Genomic DNA, 19815 nt, shown 5'->3' with positions numbered 1-19815 from the left:
TTAAGTCACATACCAAAAATCAGATCAATATCTGTAAGCGTTTAGAACAAAAATTGCGGAAAACCCTGAAAAATTGAAAAGGTCGTAATTCCGTCAAAAATCATTGAAGCGGAACGAAATGCAAACTTGGTCTGTAACTCATCAAGATACACTCACATACCAAAAATCAGCTCAATATCTGCAAGCGTTTAGAAGAAAAGTGCGGAAAACCAAGAGGGACAGACAGACAGAGGGACAAACAGACGGACAGACAGACAGACGGGTGGACAGACTCAGAGGAAACCTATAGTCCCCTCCGGTTTTCCGCACTTTTTTTCCAAAGACTTTTTTTACTATTTGAAATGTTAATTGAAACGCCGGTTGCCCCTCCCCCTTTTTTGTTGTGTAATAGTGAAATAAGGGTTTTGTAGTAGTGTATGAATAAAATTTGGTACTGAAAGAAGTTGGAACCTACTTGACATATGGTGCACGAGCCCATTACGAGTGCACTGTGTCAAACCCTGATTACAATTTTGGCATACTACATCCCAATATAACCCTTTTTTATTAGTTCCTTACCGGTGAAACCGGAGGAGATTATAGGTTTCCTCTACGTCTGTCCGTCCGTCTAGCTGTCCCTCTGTCTGTCTGTCCCACTTGGTTTTCCGCATTTTTTTCCTAAACGCTTGCAGATATTGAGTAGATTTGTGGTATGCTAGTGTATCTTGATGAGTTACAGATAAGTTTGCATTTCGTTCCACTTCATTGATTTTTGATGGAATTACGACCTTTTCAATTTTTAAGGGTTTTCCGCAATTTTTTTCTAAACACTTGCAGATATTGAGCTAATTTTTGGTATGTGACTTTACCTTGGTTAGTTACAAATTAAGTTTGCATTTCGTTCCGCATCAGTGATTTTTGACGGAATTATGGCATTTTCAAATTTTAAGGGGAACCAGATTACATTTGCCGGTAGGGGACTAGTATTGCTAATAGAATACTCCCAGAATGCTTGTTTTTTTATGCTGTCAGACTGTTGCATGTATACGACCAATTTAATTAAATTTTCAATCCCAAACCTATTTGCATACGTTAAGGATATTGAGCAATTTTCAATCATTTTGAACTAGTTAAATCAGTATTGCTAGATAACGATGAAAGTTAAATGAACCAAATTTACAAGATTGATGCAAGAAGCTAGCCATTTTGAACCTTAATCGTTTTTGAAGAGTTATCTGCCCTTGATGAAAAGAAGGTAATTTTAATTTTGTCAAAATATCAGTGTAAATGATTTATTTTATTTCACATTTTAATAGAGAGAGAGTTTATGCATATTTTCATCAAGAAATTTGTATGAATTGCTTTTTACAATATTTCAATAACACATGTGCTACCCATAGACCAATGTAAAATTCAAGGTGCAATTAATTGTACAATAGTCAAAATTTTGTAAATTCCTTCGGTGGAGTATTTTTATTTGATAACACCTTCAAAATGCTACCATGATTAAAAATATCGGACCATTCATTTATTAGGAACAAAATATGGTCGTTATACATTGAATACTTTAAATTTAAACATTTCATTTTACATTCTTCAAATCTTCAAGTTATCACCAATGTTAAAATTTTTGAAAAAGGGCATGGAGTCAAATGTGGAAACACAAATAAAATGTTAACGTCGGCCTTAACTTTTGCTAGAGAGACGGGGCTTTTCTATTTTTTCAAGTGTGCATTACTTATCCAGATCTTTCGGATGGTACACGTTTAATTTACCTCATGATCTTGAAGTTTGATGCAATTTTAAAAAGCTTTATTCTTGGGCGTATAAACTTTTAATAAATCAAAAAGTTTAAATCTTTATTTTTAAATGATGGACTTGCAGACAAGATAGGGCATACAGAAAAACAGTAAGAAGTAATTGCATCCTCTCCATTAAGACATCGAAAGTAGGATTTGCGTGTCAACTGAAAATAAGAAAACGACACTTTTGATGGTCGCAAAGAATGAAAAATATGAGTGTATTTAGTACAGATCTATACCTCTAGCCCTCTACTCCGTCCAACTTTTTGATACCTTGTCAATTACACCACAATCATATGATTTCTGAAGGGTTGTGTGTTATAAAAGGTCAAAATATATCCCTCTTCTTCAAATGTCAGCTTACATTAATCATAAAAATAAAAAAAAAAAAAATCGGTTTATTTTCCTTATTGGTTTTTTTCTCATGATTTCTTTCAGGGATTTATCAGTACCTTCTCAGGGGCCGAAATTCGGCCTCATTTTCAATTGAAAATGAGTTCAGATTTTCCCAGTTTGGCAGTATTTTTTCCCAATTGGTGAATAGTGCTTTTATATTTAATCATCTTGGAAAAACACAGAGTAAAACTGTCAGATTGTCTGTAATTTTCATCTATTTAACTTATTTAGCAAAGGTACAGTCATAACAGGTTTAAAAACACTGTAATAACATCGCCTTCTAATCCGAATTTCCTTTGTTTTTCTGAAAATGGTGATATTGTGTAATTGTATAGATTTAGTAAGTTATTTCCACCTACTCAATTGATCTACGAGTGAATGGTTAGGACTGTAGGCATTATTTAAGATAGAAAATATATTTTCAATGTTTTTATACATATTAAAAGAGGACTTTGAAAAAATGTGTACCAGTGGTATAATTTTTTGCAGAAGATTTATAATCTCCAGAAACAGATTCTATAATGACCTAAATGGGAATCCCATACACACTTGTACTACCCTAAGTTGTATAGGTAAATACTTATACTCATTGAAGTCAATTTTACTTTTATTAGTCTATTATTCATAATTGATCTTGTATGATGAAGTTAAATATATTTAATTGTCTGTTTGGTTGCCCAAATTCGAGTTCATGCTGAAATGTTAAATGAATTAGAGTTCATGCTGAAATGTTAAATGAATTACACCTGAATACATGATTTAAGCAACATTTTAATTTTTTTCCAATTTCATCAAATAGCTGATGATATTTTCCCAATTCCCCAAAAATGGCGTTTCCCAAAATAGGCTGATAGGCTAAATCCCTGTCTTTTGTTCATTTTACCAATGATTGAATTACATGTAACAATACCAACAAATATCTTTTAATGAAATAATTATATGTTTATTTAAAATGAACTAAGAATTACTTTCTATTTCCACTATGGAAGAGTAATTCATCTTGTTGCGCTCTTTTGTGAAAAAGTCGGAAAATGTACAAATCTCGCGGGATTTCTGGGACAAACGTAACGTAAACATGTAAACAATACGTTGAATGTCGATGAACAAATCCTAAGAAAATGCAAATGAAATATTTAATTGTTGTGGACTTTATATACATTAAGAGTAGGAATGACAACGATATCAATTTATATCTATTGTTGATCGTCTGTATCTATTTATCGTATGGTACATCTAAATACAATACACATGCCTCGGAAATATTGTATTCTTTATTAATGGATGATAAATTTAGGGTTCTCGCTCTCTTACATACGTCTTTTAGTTCTTCTATTCTTTAATTGGAATGACAAATACATTTAACATTTAAAACTGGATTGAGATTGGCGTGTTTTTATTATCCGCAACACCATGCTGTCCCAGTCAGACGACCAAACGTGCCTCTAATTTTGAAGAGTTCACTAATGGGAATAGAACGGATCTCGCTATTTAATTTTTGAAAGGTGACTTCATGCCATTGCAAATAGCAATATCGGGAATAGAACGTATTGAATTGCGAATGTTGGCCTAGATCTGTTGTAACAGGAAGTCCCTCTTATGATTTCGTCTGACAGTCATATCAAAAAATGCGTATATTTTTAATAATCAGGATATATTAATACAATAGTTAGATGTTTTTAGTAGTTTAAGTTCAATTTCAACGATCCAACAGACATAATTGCAAATATGTTATCGAAATTAAGTATGAAACATCAAAAAGTGTAAACCGGGCTTGCTACCCATTTTAGTCACCAGGAAAAGGACGATCGGTGATTATCATTGAAAAACACAATATTTTGAGTTAAAACTCTCAGCGAAGGCAAATTTTATTGTTATGAATTATGTCCGTAAATTTCATTAAGAAAGAATAAGTATTTATTTCGTAATTGTCAAAAACCCGGTTTTCAGTTTCGAAATTCCCGGCCCGGCCCGGGTTTTACTACCCATTTTAGTCACACTCATATCATGATTTGGTTGTAGGAAAGATATACTCTGATAAGCGACTGATAACCATTACGCATGCCTTGAGTAGTTATGAAAAATCTGTTATTCTTTATGGTATAACACATTTATACTATTTGAATTTTAGTCTTTCATCGTTGTAAGCCACTGGCCGTGTCCATTTTATGGTTTGTGGAAAAAGGATGGCCTCAAACCCCGTGGCTTGTGACGATGCACGTCTTAATGATCACACATTTTAGATTCTTAACCTGTATTTTCAATAACAAAATTTTGTCAGTGTACAGTACTCCTTCCGAAGACGATTTTTCTTTGACTTTTTTTGAGTACATTACACTAGCCAAAATATCTAATGTTCACATCAAATATCCAAATATGGCTTACGTTTCTAATATAGCATTTAATGTTAGAGTATTTAATATCGTTGTATTCTTCGTAAGTAAAATATACATGCTGATACTTGAACATAATAAATCCCTTACAATTATACACACATGCTTACCTTTGAAGTGTTGGTAATTAAATACATTATAACAGAAATTCTTCGGCGTATAACTTTTCGTATAGCGGGAAAACAAAAGATGTATTTTTAATCTCGATCTCGATCAGGTCATATTATTTACACACAATCAATCATTTCCATAATATTCAAGAACTTTATTTGCTGCTAATAGCCTTAAAATTTTAATAGGGAAACATTGTCATGCAAATGGTCATTTGATTTGTAAAAAAAAAAAAAAAAAAAAAACAAACAAAAAAAAAAAAAAAAAACTGTTGACCTAATTTTTACCGTCACGGTTGACGTCAAGTCAATTAGTGAGGCTACACATTGTGTCATGCAGTATTCAATAAAATATTGATCACATTCAACATTTTTCATGCGGTACGCAGTAGATACAGATACAAAATAATCAATGCCTGATTTCAGATCAAAGGTAACAAGCTCAGTGGTGATCAATATGGTTTTGGGTTGATTATGAAAAAAAAAAATGTTTTCGTAACAATGATTATAGAATACAAGATCTAAATATCAAATATCTCCCACAATTTTATAAAGAGGTAATGTGTGCATTTAATGAATGTAAACAAAATAATCAAGAAAAATTCCAGTTACAGAAAATATGGTTTAACAAAAACATAACGTATAAAGGAAAACCGCTTTTTCTTCCAAACTGAATCAAAAGTGGTTATAAATATGTGAATGATCTTTTCAATGAACTCGGATTTAAAACAATAAATGAAATTAAGAAAATTTAATATGTCCACAAAACTACTTTTGTGAGTACGTGATTGTAAAGAGTGCTCTTAAGAAAGATATTCCAAAAATAAACCTACAGAATAAAGCAAACGCAAATAATTCACAGCTCTGCTTCAACTTTCACGGATATTTTGAACAAATTGAGGGTAAAAAATCTTAAATTCTTCTACAATATCTTGTTACCCAAAACATAAAAAAAACTTTAATGGAAAGATTTTGGTCTGAGCTATTCTGTACTAACGACTTCCACTTATGGGGAAATATTTACCAGGAAAAAGTCAAAGAAATATTTGATAAGAATGTGTCAGAGTTTAACTTTAAATTGATGCATAACTTACTGACTTGTAACAAGTATGTAAGTAAATGGAAAAAAGACTTAGATAAAGACTGTTCGATTTGTAATGTAGAAGAAGACATAAAGCATCTTATTTTTGATTGCCGTGTAGTAAAACCTATTTGGAGTAAAATATCATCGCTTTTAAATATAGATGTGTCATAGAAAGTCATTGTCATTGGTTTTCCAGCATATTTTAACAAAAGTACCTTTATTTTAGACAATATATTGTCTTTCATTGCCTACAAAATATATAAATATAAAATGAAATGCAGACTTTCAAATGAGAGTGTTACTAATGAGAGTGACAGTCTAATGTGTTTCATAAAAAATGCACTTACTCAGTTTTATTTCATAACAAAATAAGCAAAAAGTATTGCATGTGATTTCAAAATCATCAAAGAGTTGTCTGAAAAATTGTGATATTATCTATTTATGCAAAGGTGGCCTGGCCTTTGGAGTATACAATCGTAAGGGGGGGGGGGGGGGGACTTTATGCGTTGTGGCTTGGTGCCCCCTACGATTTATCAAAAACTTTTGTCGTTAGGATGCCATTAATGTTTTTTTTTTCTAGTAAAAAATCCAAATATGAATCATATGAATCAGACTCTATAGTGTCTTTTATTTTGAGTTCAAAGGGATATGTCGAATCAACTTAGGAATAAAAAGGAATCAAGCGTGGTCCAGATATCTAAATGTTGAAGGCCACTGCAAGAGGTTTTTGAGTACACTCTGCTTCATATAAATAGAAAAATAAGGTCTTCTAATAGCAAGGCGCAGTTGGTAACCATGAGAATTCCGCCAGATTGTTGGAAGACTTGATCTCCAAAAACTACATATAATTAATGAGTTATTACTCTGAAGCTGATATTATTATACTTTCATGTTAAATACTAAAATCTGATTGGTTTAGACGCATTTAACAATCCGTAATATTACCCTCAGCGTTAGCAACACAGTTGGCAACGGGTAACATTACGAAAATGTCACATGCGTTCAAATCATGCGCGTACGGTTCACCGTAGAATTCTCAAAACGTCAGTTGTGCGTTTGAAAGAAGCCAAATAAACGACGTCATTAAAAGCTTGCGTCCGATGTAGCTTACTTGAAAACAACAAACGACAGACGAAACATCCTTGCGAGGACTTTTTGAGTAGCAAACAAACAATAGAGAGGTTGGTATATCTTTTCCGAAGCTTTCTTATTGAGAAAAATAGAAGCGGTGAGTTTGAAAGCTTTCTAACCGTTTGAAAGCTTTCTAAGCGTGAACTTAACGACGATCTCCGAATTTTTTTTTTTTTATGACATCCGAAATCAATAAGACATTCAGTATAATAAAATAAATAGTGCACGTTTTTTGAGGGTAACAGTTGAAATTGACACCCCTCGGAAAACCATTGTCAACCTCCGCTGACGCGTCGGTTGACAATGGTTTTCCTTGGGGTGTCAATTTTAACTGTTACCCTCAAAAACGTGCACTATTTATATATTATATGAAAAATGCTCGAGTTTCTGATTGACAATATATAATATAATAGTATAATTATGTAGTTTAGACAGCAGGTCTTCCAACAATCTGTCGGAATTTCCATGAGTACCAATAGCGCCCCATTATTGGCAGACCTATTTTTGTATTCATATGAAGTAGAATTTATTTACTTATTTTTTTAAAATATATTTTCATATATATGAGAAGAAAAACACTTGCTGTGGCCTTCAATGCGACAGTAAGGGTTTCCATCCTTAATAGGACCTAATTCTCTATCCTTAAATATCCATCACGTATATAATACTCTGATATTAATTCAAATCATTTTACAGTAGAAAAGGATTTACCAAGAGAAAGTTTCAAAAAATGTAATTAACTAAGCAGTAATTAATCATTAGAAATGACAATTGAAAACAATTTTTTTTAAAGTATTGATTTTTTTTAAAATTGATTTTTATAACTTAAAAAAAAAGAAGGAAATAACTCTTCAACAAGGTCATAAATTAGGACACGTTCCATTCTTACATTCTAATAGTAATTAATGGAATTTTGTCTAAAAATACCGAGTATTCTACCAGTACACATCTGTTATGTATACAAATTCATTGAATCTGAGGCTATTAGGGATGGAATACCCTAAGATGTATCGAAAGTATTATCAATTAACATTAGTTACTTCCATTCATTTGTCGACTCGATAAGACCGCCGAACATTAACTGGCAAGATTGGAAATATGCAGCTTACAACATTTCCATCTGTTATAGTCAAAACATTTCGGGCGCTGAGAAAACATTGGATTGAAATTCTAGTTCGAAATTCATTTTCAATCCACCTCAGCTACTCTAATCTAATACGAACAGTGTTAGCGATTGATCCAATGTTGTCCATTTCGGAATAGTTCGACATTTATATAAATTTAGGTCCAACGTTTTAAGGACAGGCAAGCGTTATAAGGATTTCTAGAAATAATATAATAATCTATAACGCTTGCGTATCTTTATAAAAATACTGGATCGAAAATTTTGATGTACATCAATTTCATAATATTTTGGAATTGAAATTATTTGTCTTTTGGATCATACATTAACACTTTGCGTGTGAAAATAGCTAAGGTGGATTGAAAATCAACTTCAAACTTGAATTTCAATCCAATGTTTTCTCAGACGCCCGTGTTGTATTGTACCCGCCCATATCAATGTCAACAGATGGAAATGACGTAAGCTGTATACTTCCAATCTTGCCAATTAATGTTCCGCGGTCTTTATATCCCAGTGAACTTGAAAAAGTCTGACACATTTGTCGGTTTTATATCTGGATATTTTACTAGATTGATCGATTGTACATGTATGTTGTTTTACGTCCAATACGAGAATTTGTAACTCTTATAGGGATGTAATTTTACTAGAAAAAGACGTTAATGGTAATCTTACAACAAAACTTTACGACAAACGTGATGACTTCAACTTTTCTATCCGCAAGGCCATGCTTTTGGTACGAACAATTTCTAAAACAAGGCAAGCTTTTGACAAACAAGTTAAAAAAGAATTCCAACAGACTCGTTTAAAATCATCATTTCGCAAGTTATGGTCAATACAACGACCTTGCAGCAAATACAATCTATTATTAAGTCGGAGAGGGCTACATTATTGCAGCTAGTCGAATGCTGACTGACGTTTTTAATAAGATAATTTTATTTTCCAATTTTGGGCCCAGAACTCAGAAGGCATGCAAACTTTTTACAATGAAAAGATAGAAAGTTCTGAATGAAAGGTTACATACACAAAGATAAACACACACACATATACATGTATATACATGCATATATATGATAAAATCCATACAAGTAACTTAAGGTACAGCAGTTGGGGTTATCAAACTGCAATTGACATGTGGTTATAAACCTTTATTAATAATATATGCCACAATACGAACTGTTAGGCCATTATTTACAACTGAATTTTCTTAGGATTTTTCCATTTGCCCGATCATGACAAAGATCACATGGCAGGTGTGGCTGGTCGACAAGATTGCTTACTCATCCATGGCACCTGATCCAACCTCTGATGTTTTAAGAGGTCCTAGTACTATTTTTGGTGAGAAAGAATTTTTTTCAGTTTGTCAGAAGACAAGCACGACAAACTTTTAATTCTAGGTCACTGAATATTAGCATAATTTATGACTATCAGAAAGTTACATGTTGTAATTTATAAAATATTTTATACATATTATTGCTATATTAAACAATTCTTGTTTTACTTCACAATACTTAAACATGTTTCAATAAGGGAAGCTAAAAAAAAAATTAACTTGCAAGAAAAGTTCAATTTTGATTGCTGCCACAACCCTTTGCACATATGTCACAACATTTTGATTCCTACACCAAAGCCAGTGTAGTTAAATACCAAGTCTGTGTAACATTCTGATAATCTGAGGCATCACAAAGTCCATACCTATGATAACCACAACAAAACACATCAGTGGTGTCATGAGTTGTCTCTGTGTTACATCACCAATCCTATCACAGAGGTTCTTTATTCCAGGAATGGAAAAGTTCATTGTCTGAGATTTGTGTTCAAACTGGGCACAAGCATCAACCATCTGTTGTCCATCAAAAGGCGGAGTAAGGATCCAGTATAGGAGTATAGCGATGACCAAACCCTTGAAAGCAAATGCCAGGACATTGATGACAGAGTTATCAACAGGTGGGGGAGGGTCTCTTGGTGGGGGATCAGTAGCAGTGTGGGGATCTTGTTGGGGTTGGAGAGTGACAGTTTTGGGTCCCTCAAGTGTTGCATTATTTTGTAGGACTTTGATGCCAACATCACAAACCTTGAAATGAAATTACGTCATTATACACAACCGTATACACTTATTATTGCAGAAAATCAAATTATATGTTTATCACAGAAAATATGTATGTAGGAAATTAATGAACTACAGAAAAAGAGGTTGGATTTGGTCATTTTTAACCTGTCTCATGAAACTTAAGGCGGGTACATCGAGCTCTGGATACACCCGATTCCAGCGAGACTGGCCTTTGTTTTTGTCATAATCATCACAGTAATTTGTGCAAAGAAGAAAACGATTCTCTGGAAGACCAAGCTTAGAGCAAAACTCTTTCTTTTTTGAAACACTCTCCTCCAAATTATTGCATTTGTCTTCTTTTGTTAAAACACCAAATACTGGAATTACTGCAGAAGAACAAAAATAAAAATCTGGTTTTGAAACGTTTCAATGCAACCATTTTTCCTATTGCTTTCAAATTATTTGATAAAGAAAAGTGGAACAAAATTCATGAATAAGTGACATAACTTTACCCATTTAAATTATGTGTATATTTTTTAAGACCACCATAATCTACACCATAAGTTGAATCCCCTTAATATAAGGGTTAATGTTACAGAACTAAAGTAATTAGTTGGACAAATACTTCAGTTTTGTGCATGTTGTGGGCAGAGTTAAGTTCAAAGTAGCAAGATAAATGTTCTTGAAAGTGACTTAAGAACAATACACATTATTTATTATAGTCAAATTTGATAACAGTTTTCTTTATTCATTCTAGGAAGCTATTGGGGGGGGGGGGGATTTTGTAATATATGAGTTGAATAACAAATATAGAGAATATTCAATGTTTTGAAGTTAGATATGGAATTTATTTCACAAGTGGCACAGGATATTTTGATATGTCCACGAGTGCGAGGCACGAGTGAAAATATTAAAAAAATCTGGTCTCAAGAGTAAAATAAATTCCATATCCAACTATAAAACATTGAATTTTCTGTTTATTACATTTCTTTGATTTCCCTTTGCCTCTGTTTTTTTTTTAATCAATGTCATAGGTATTGACATCATAGTTGAGCAGTTGAGACGTCATAGCTTAGCATTTGTGAGATTGAAAACAATGTAATTTGGATTTTAGCAACATATTTGGGAGGAAATTGGCAGTTTCAGTCTCTATCAAGATGGTTTAGTTACTATCTCTATCTTATGACTGGCCAGAAATTATTATTTACTTTGATATCCTTTCACACTGTGACAGAATATCACTTTGGCATCCTTTTACACTGTGAAGAATACCACTTTTATTCAATAAATAAATCACAGTATTTCACTCATGAAAATGTAATAAATTCTTTTCTTACCTCTGTCCTCTTTTAATGCTACCTGCTTCACTGCTTCCATCAGATTTAGTGGAAGGACAGAGGCCGATGATGCCACAAATATCAGACAGTCCACTTTCAGGGTCTCCTTCTTTGATAAATAAGCTTCCCTCATTCCTTTTATTCCCCCATCTCTAAATAAAATCATCAGACTTTATCTAGAAAGCATTAAAAAATGCTTTACTTTGAGAGAAAATAGAAAAAAAATAAGTAAAATCATAAAGTTTTCCAGATAAAAAATCCCGAAACAAAGTTTCCATCGCTTACAGATATGTAGGCTTCATTTATCTTTAAAAAAAAAAAAGCCTACTTATCATTGTACTATATAACCAGAAGTCTCTGATGAGACTGTAGCTCTACTGGTCTGTATGTATAACAAAAGAAAAGTAGCACTTGAATTTGAAACTTTGCAACATGCAACAATAAATAGAATTATGTATCTTAATATTAGTCGACTTCTGCCAAGTTATATTGAAATCAAATGAAAACTGTAGGAGGAGTAGCGTTTTGAAAGTATTTCACTGAAACTTCTATTTTTAGTAACCATGACAACACCATTCACCGAAATAAAAAAAAACAGAAATACATATTATGTATCGTAGTGTATTCTAACTGTGTGCCAAGTTATATTGAAATCATACCAAAACTGTTGGAGGAGTAGCGTTTTAAAGGAATTTCACAAAAATTTCTATTTTTAGTAACCATGACAACACCATTCACCGAAATAAAAAAAAAACAGAAATACATATTATGTATCGTAGTGTATTCTAACTGTGTGCCAAGTTATATTGAAATCATACCAAAACTGTAGGAGGAGTAACGTTTTAAAGGAATTTCACAAAAATTTCTATTTTTAGTAACCATGGCAACATCGTCGATTGAAATCAAAAACTAATGCACTAAGTTATGTATCCTAGTGTAGTCTACTTGTCTGCCAAGTTATATTGAAATCGGACCAAAACTGTAGGAGTAGCAGCGTTTTAAAGGAATTTCACAGAAATTTCTTTTTTAGTAACCATGGCAACACCGTAAATTGAAATCAAAAACCAATGCACTAAATTATGTATCTTAGAGTAGTCTACTTGTGTGCCAAGTTATATTGAAATCAGACCAAAACTGTAGGAGTAGCATTTTAAAGGAATTTCACAGAAATTGCTATTTTTAGTAACCATGGCAACACCTTCCATCGAAATTAAAAACCGATGCACTAAATTATGTATCTTAGTGTAGTCTACTTGTGTGCCAAGTTATATTGAAATCAGACCAAAACTGTAGGAGGAGTAGCGTTTTAAAGGAATTTCACAAAAATTTCTATTTTTAGTAACCATGGCAACACTGTCCATTGAAATCAAAAACAGATGCACTACATTATGTATCTTAGTGTAGTCTACTTGTGTGCCAAGTAATATTGAAATCGGACCAAAACTGTAGGAGGAGTAGCATTTTAAAGGAATTTCACAGAAATTGCTATTTTTAGTAACCATGGCAACACCGTCCATTGAAATTAAAAACTGATGCACTAAATTATGTATCTTAATGTAGTCTATTTGTGTGCCAAGTTATATTGGAAATCGGACCAAAACTGTAGGAGAAGTAGCATTTTAAAGGAATTTCAGAGACATTTCTATTTTTAGTAACCATGGCAACACCGTCCATCGAAATCAAAAACCGATGCACTAAATTATGTATCTTAGTGTAGTCTACTTGTGTGCCAAGTTATATTGAAATCGGACCAAAACTGTAGGAGGAGTAGCGTTTTGAAAAATTGTTTACAGACAGACAGACAGACAGACAGATGGACGGACGATAGACACCTTACTATCGCATAAGCTCTTCTGGTCTCTGACCAGTAGAGCTAAAAACCTTCTTGGAAATATTACTCTTAAGTTCTTAAATCTACAGAACTCAATTTCATTCAACCCCTGATTATATTAATTATATGATCTTTAAATCCAAAATAAGAAACTCACGTATAAATGTTTATAGCATCTAGTAATTTGTGTTCATGTGGCACCAGACCAAATAAAACATATCTCAGCAACTCCTTAATTTTCTCAGATGATTCATCATCGAATCCATTCATGTCAATCAGAGTTGGATATGGATAATCCTTCTGTCTCTCTGAGTCCAGATATTCTTCCTTTGTAATTCTTTAAAAAAAATTGTCATTTTATATATTTTATTTGGTAACTGCTACAAATACAAAGTCTTAAAATTTAGTATACTGTCTAAATTAGCTTTAAGTTTTTAAAAATCTTGAACATGATCCAATAATAAATATATTGATCCAAATTTTCTCTAAATGTCTGTTTTGCTTTCTCTTTTAGATAGGTTTATTTACTTTGGATATATAGCTTCGATATTCATCAAATTTTAAAATCAGGATGACACTTAATATACAAAATCCATACCCCCAATGCAGCTTGTAATCTTTATCCGCCTGGTGACTGATTAGATTTAAATTTGGACATGTTCATGTCCTTCATTAACCATTGTTTGAGGAATGAATATGACAAAATATACAAGCCATCAATTAAACTTAAGATGCAGCATATGAACATTGGACTATATTTCCAGATGAATGAATTTATTCAGAACGTTAGTATTTTGGAGCTTGTCTAGTCCAAAAAATCTCTAACTCCAACGACCGGTCGATCTCAAAAAATTACAAACAATACAAAACTGTGAACAGGGCATTTAACACGGAATCCAAGAACTTCCAGAGGCGGTATCAGGAGTCTAGGAGCAGTAAGCATCCCCTGTAGACTGGTCACACCCTCAGTGAGCCCAATGTATTGATCAGGTGCCTAGGAGGAGTAAGCATCCCCTGTAGACTGGTCACACCCTCAGCGAGCCCAATGTATTGATCAGGTGCCTTGGAGGAGTAAGCATCCCCTGTAGACTGATCACACCCTCAGTGAGCCCAATGTATTGATCAGGTGCCTAGGAGGAGTAAGCATCCCATGTAGACTGGTCACACCCTCAGTGAGCCCCATGTACTGATCAGGTGCCTAGGAGGAGTAAGCATCCCCTGTAGACTGGTCACACCCTCAGTGAGCCCAATGTATTGATCAGGTGCCTAGGAGGAGTAAGCATCCCCTGTAGACTGGTCACACCCTCAGTTAGCCCAATGTATTGATCAGGTGCCTAGGAGGAGTAAGCATCCCCTGTAGACTGGTCACACCCTCAGTGAGCCCAATGTATTGATCAGGTGCCTAGGAGGAGTAAGAATCCCTTGTAGACTGGTCACACCCTCAGTGAGCCCAATGTATTGATCAGGTGCCTAGGAGGAGTAAGCATCCCCTGTAGACTGGTCACACCCTCAGTGAGCCCAATGTATTGATCAGGTGCCTAGGAGGATCAGGTAGACGGAGTAAACCGTAGTCAAAGGCTAATACCAAAGGCCGAACAATTGGTATGAAATATGTGAGTAAAAATACGACCCAATGACGGGTTGTATTTCTAGTTAGGTCATTATACCGACCATAGAATTTACGAAATGAAGACTTTAAATGGGATTGTTGAAATCCCTGTAATGTTAACTTATCTATCGGTAACCAGCCTCCGTTTAAACATTGATCGTACTCGGAGCATGCTCTGGGGTATCGAAAAAGTTGGGAGACATTGCACCATATGCAGGTGATAGTGGAATATTACTACATAAATAAGGAAAGTTGGCGATGGAAAAGCAGAAACTATATCGTTTGTCATACTGTTGTTAGCCCTTATCATCTATAGTCAGTCAAACATAAATATGTGAAACAGATGTCTTTTATTTTGAGTAATAGGGACATATCGAGGTGAATGGAAGTAACTATTGTTAATTGATAAATTTAGTGAACGAGCTTCCGAATGAAGCAAATAAGAAGTTTATAGCCTAGGAAAATATTTTAACATGATGAGAATATGATGAAATATGTGGAGATAATGAACAGTATTCGAGCTCAAAAGTCCATTAAACATTACAAAATAAGAGCAGAGCAAACACGGACCTCTAAGACATCAGAGGTGGGATCAGGTACCATGGAGGAGTGAGCATCCCCTGCCGACCGGTCACACCCGCCGTGTACTCCTCGTCATGATCGGGAAATAACGGAAAAATCTGTCGACAATTTAGTGTGTAAACAATGGCCTAACAAATAGTATGAAAAAAGTCAGTCAGCATTTGACTTAATGATAGACTGTATTTGTTGACAAGGTCATTGTATCGACCATAGAACTTACGAAATGATTACTTTAAACGAGACTGCTGATATTCTTGTTTCATCAACTTGTTTGTCAATAACTTATAGACTTTTAGAAATTGTTCAATCGTAGAGCATGCTCTGGTGTATCGAATCAACTGAGAGATATAAACCCCATATGCAGGTGATAAGGGTATACTGCTGCATGATCAAATTTGTATTTTAATTTATTTTCGTAAAAAAATTATTGAATATTATTTAGTACTGTCATAAGATCATTAATTTATGAATGAAGTACACAGCATTTCTCCATATGTAAGCCTATATTTTCTGAATGAATGATCAGTGATTAGAATGTTTGATGAATTTCATTCCCAAGTCTTATGGCAATGCTTATCTATAATTTTCAGACAACTATTCAGAAAAAAAGCTAACTGGGCAAATCAGTTTCTTATTATTCAAGCAAAGAGATGTCCTGTAATACAAAAAAAAAAAAAATGAATCCAAAATGTGTTTGGTCATTAGCTCTAAAGCAGATGGTCTTTAAATTAAGATGTTTCCTTAGACACACAGAATAAAAGAATACCACTGTCCTTTCTGAAAATATGCATTATTGATCTCCTGTTCATATTAAGGAAACACTATTGCACGCACATACAGGTCAAGTTACATTTCAATCAAATGAAAGAACAGTTAACTCTATGATGTTACATTGATGTTATAATTGTTATGCCATTGGACCATGTTTTACAATAATCTATACACGTGCAGCGTATAATACCGCCTTAAAAGCGGAACATGATACCAGTCTGACATACCAAGCATACTGAAAATGTAAATAAACATTCAAAGAACATCATTATTTAAAATTCACTTCCCTCAGCTGTTAGATACTAACTTTATGAGATGATGTGTAACTTGGCCCCCTCCTCCATCAAAGAATCCAACCTTGGTCCTCTCTCGCCAGCAGTTGGAGGAAAAACTTGCAATGACCGAGTTTATGAAGGAAGACTTGCCGACGCCTGGTGGACCTATTATGGCGACATTTTTTGGTAGAGTGTACTCATCCAGACGTTCTTCAAGTTTTTGTATCTCTTCATCTTTTAGTTGTTGATAATTCATGTCTTCGGTCATAGCTATCTGAAATTTTGAACAGTAAGTTAGATACAGAAAGGAGTGTTCTTTTTATATAGATGTGCTTTGATAGTGGAATTAAATTCTAAAAATAACTATGGGCCATTTATATAATTTTCAATACAATTACCTGTGCAGCAGAACTCATAGTTCCAGACATACAGAATACTAGATAAGAGTCTGAGCTGCCTCTCTCAAGTCTTTAAGTTTTATCAATTTATGCGAAGAAAAAATATCAACCGCCTTCTCTACTTTCGCTTTTGTTTTGTTTTGTTTTTTTTAAATCTGCCTAAATAGCGATCCCAATCATGATGCCTTCAATTACTTCCGTTGTTTGTTGCACACCAATTTCAACTAAAACAATTAATAACCTTACTCACTTATTTTACCAAATACTAGTATATGAACCAAACATACCTGAGAAGTCAAGGTACTGCACAGTCAATTTCTCAGTATCGAAAACATTACAAAGGCGACGAAATTAAGATCCAAAAATAAACCAAAACAATTCTTTTAAACAATAAAATGCTTTCTTTGGTTGTTATAGTATGGGAATTAATGTTGCAGCTGTTATTCGGGTTATGTAATTTTTTTCTGCAATAGCTGCAACGTTAATTTTCGTACTAACAACCAAAGAAAGACATTTTATTGTTTATATTTATATTTTTATAAATAATCATTTTAAATATAATTTATCGGATGAAATATTGTATTATTAACATGCACATCATTGTACGTTTCATTGATGGAACAGCCACTGCTCAAAAAATCTGTAGATGTGATGCTTATCGGTGTTTACTGACTGATAAACGGCAATAAAGGAGATAGTATTCAGTGGATGTCAATATATACAATTTAAATAAGAAAAAAATTCTTCACAAAATTGTTTGCTTGCTCTCTCTCGACTCAGGATAAAAATTTGGGTAAGTAGGTAGGAGGGAAATTATTTTTATTCAAAAACACTTGCAAATATGAAGTTAGAGAGTTATGAAATATGTGGGAAAAAAATGAATGAATAAAAAAGATAATTGTTTCCTGGAGGTTAAGAAAAAGTTTTTGAGTCAGGTCTTTTAAGTCAGTCAATTTATAAAATGTTGTAATCACAATGGAAATAAAGTAAATCACAAGCTTCTGTTGCTTCTGTTGTTTTTCTCTATTTTCATGGTCTTCGTGATACGAAAGTCGTAATTGTGAGATATACAACACATCAAACTTTGGACTTTTTTATCAATAAAAGAAGTACAGTATATAATTCTCCAAAAATTCTGATGATAGGTAAAGAACACAAATAATTGAAATGCATCATTCTAGTTTGATAATAACTAGAGTACTCAACGAGTAATTAACCGGTTACTCGAACTGTACTCGTCGAAAGGTCCGAGTATCAAATACTAAAATTCAGTACTTGAGAACTTTTGGAACAAACTATAACCATGCAATACTTTTTCATGGTTCTCCTTATTTTTCAAAAAATTCTACTTTAAGAGATCATTTATACGTTATCTCAATTGCCTATCATGGATTTATGACCCTGCTATGTTTTGAAAACAATTTAAGTACCAGTCCATGTAAAAATCAGGAAAATTTGGTATAAAAGTGATATATTTAATAGGGTTTTCAGAATTAAAAAAAAGTCAATAGCACCTAAGTTAGTGGCAGCTCGGCTGGCGCATTTTGTTTATAACGAGGGAAACGTAATTTCATATTTATAATCATTTCAAAGTTCCATTATATTAAAAAAAAAATGAATGTTGATCACACTTAAATGCTATAAAACTTAAGGGTGCATAGACACAGATCTGAAGTTTATATTTTCTCAAGTTTTCTGTATAATATCACAACTTATATGTTGCTATAGCATTTCACACGAAAATAAAATTATAAACTTATTTAATCTGGAAATTATTGAAACTTTGAATTTCGGAAGGCGTTTGATTAACACATCCTTGCACTTTCACAATTTTTAAGTTTATCCTTGATACTTAAGAAAAGTAGCAATTTTGTTGTGTATTCATGAATAATATTACATCTATAATCCAGAAAATTCAGAGTAAACATGTGCAAAAGCAAAACCCACTCACTTAAATATTGTCAGCCCGTGCTCAGTGTTGTGTAGTTGTGTACAGAGTTTAACAAATTGAATACACCCGTGAAACGTAAATTGTTTTTGTAAACAGGGCACGAGCTTTGTTGTTGTTAATGTTTTCGATTCACCGGGTGTGTTCAATTGTTAAACTCTGCACACACCACTGAGCACGGACTGACAATACTGGTGAGAGGATTCTGCTTTCTACATTTCTACTATGAAATTTCTGCATTATAGTTTTAATATTTTTCATTGATAAACAACAAAATTGCTACTTTTCTAAAGTAATAAGGATAAAGTTAAAATTTGTGAAAGTGCAAAGGATGTGTCTATCAAACGCGTCCAGAAATTCGAAGTTTCAATATCTTCCAGATAAAATAAGATTTTTATCAAATATTCGTATGAAATGCTATAGCAACATATAAGTCATGAAATTATACAGAAAATTGGAGTAAATATTAACTTAAAATCTGTGTCTAAGCACCTTTAAATAAAACATTTCAATTTTGTATTCTTTCTCTCTCTCTCTCTCTCTTGAATTAACGTTTGCATTGAGGTCCTGAAATTACGTTCAATCAAAAAGAATTAAAGAGATACGCACCTGAAAGTATTGTTATGCCAGTGTTTCATGAAGTACATTTCGCGTTCTAATATATTTACAATGATAAAGAATAAGTAAAAAAGAAAAAAAGGTGACACATGCCTTCTTTCCTTGTGAAGGACAGTTAAACTTGACCATTTCGCACTTAGAAAAAAAGTTTGAAATATTGATTTAAAACTACTGCTATCAAATACATATCAAAAACATGATACGTTTTACGTAAATAAATTTTTAAGGATAAAAGTAGAATTCTTGGTCAGAAAAATAATATTCCTTGAAATCTAAAATATGAATCGTGACCATTTTGCACTTAAAGATAAGAAAATGTGATATGAATAAAATATGCTTCAAAAATTAAGTGATGTACTTATCAATTTTCTTTAACAATACTGC

The 19815-nt window shown here is 33.1% G+C and overlaps 1 protein-coding gene across 2 annotated transcripts; it reads right to left on the bottom strand.

The window, feature by feature from the left end:
- Positions 1–9454: 9454 nt before the first annotated feature.
- Positions 9455–17224, bottom strand: LOC133201371 (uncharacterized). Of its 2 annotated transcripts, none has more exons than XM_061337190.1 (6): positions 17153–17224; positions 16500–16741; positions 13388–13567; positions 11400–11551; positions 10228–10448; positions 9455–10086 (listed from the first exon to the last, which is right to left on the bottom strand). In XM_061337190.1, the coding sequence occupies exons 2-6, from the start codon at positions 16733–16735 to the stop codon at positions 9652–9654; spliced, it is 1224 nt and encodes a 407-aa protein (XP_061193174.1). In that variant the 5' UTR covers positions 16736–16741; positions 17153–17224; the 3' UTR covers positions 9455–9651. The 2 variants fall into 2 exon arrangements, with proteins under 2 accessions (XP_061193174.1, XP_061193173.1); XM_061337189.1 differs by lacking the exon at positions 17153–17224 and adding an exon at positions 16866–16972.
- Positions 17225–19815: the final 2591 nt, after the last annotated feature.

This window comes from Saccostrea echinata, unplaced genomic scaffold (genome assembly GCF_033153115.1).
Source record: "Saccostrea echinata isolate AGI-Se365-2 ecotype Australia unplaced genomic scaffold, CSIRO_AGI_Sech_v1 ptg000043l, whole genome shotgun sequence".
Lineage (NCBI taxonomy): Eukaryota > Metazoa > Mollusca > Bivalvia > Ostreida > Ostreidae > Saccostrea > Saccostrea echinata.
The sequence above is the reverse complement of the archived record's forward strand: the minus strand, read 5'-3'. Positions and strand labels throughout refer to the sequence as shown.

Excerpts from the sequence above, each read along its gene's own strand:
- LOC133201371 (XM_061337189.1), bottom strand. The coding sequence starts at position 16,895 with ATGTCTGGAACTATGAGTTCTGCTGCACAG. Across the intron at positions 16,742-16,865 it reads CTATGAGTTCTGCTGCACAG|ATAGCTATGACCGAAGACAT; the intron begins GTAATTGTATTG and ends TCAAAATTTCAG. Across the intron at positions 10,449-11,399 it reads AGCATTAAAAGAGGACAGAG|TAATTCCAGTATTTGGTGTT; the intron begins GTAAGAAAAGAA and ends GTTCTTCTGCAG.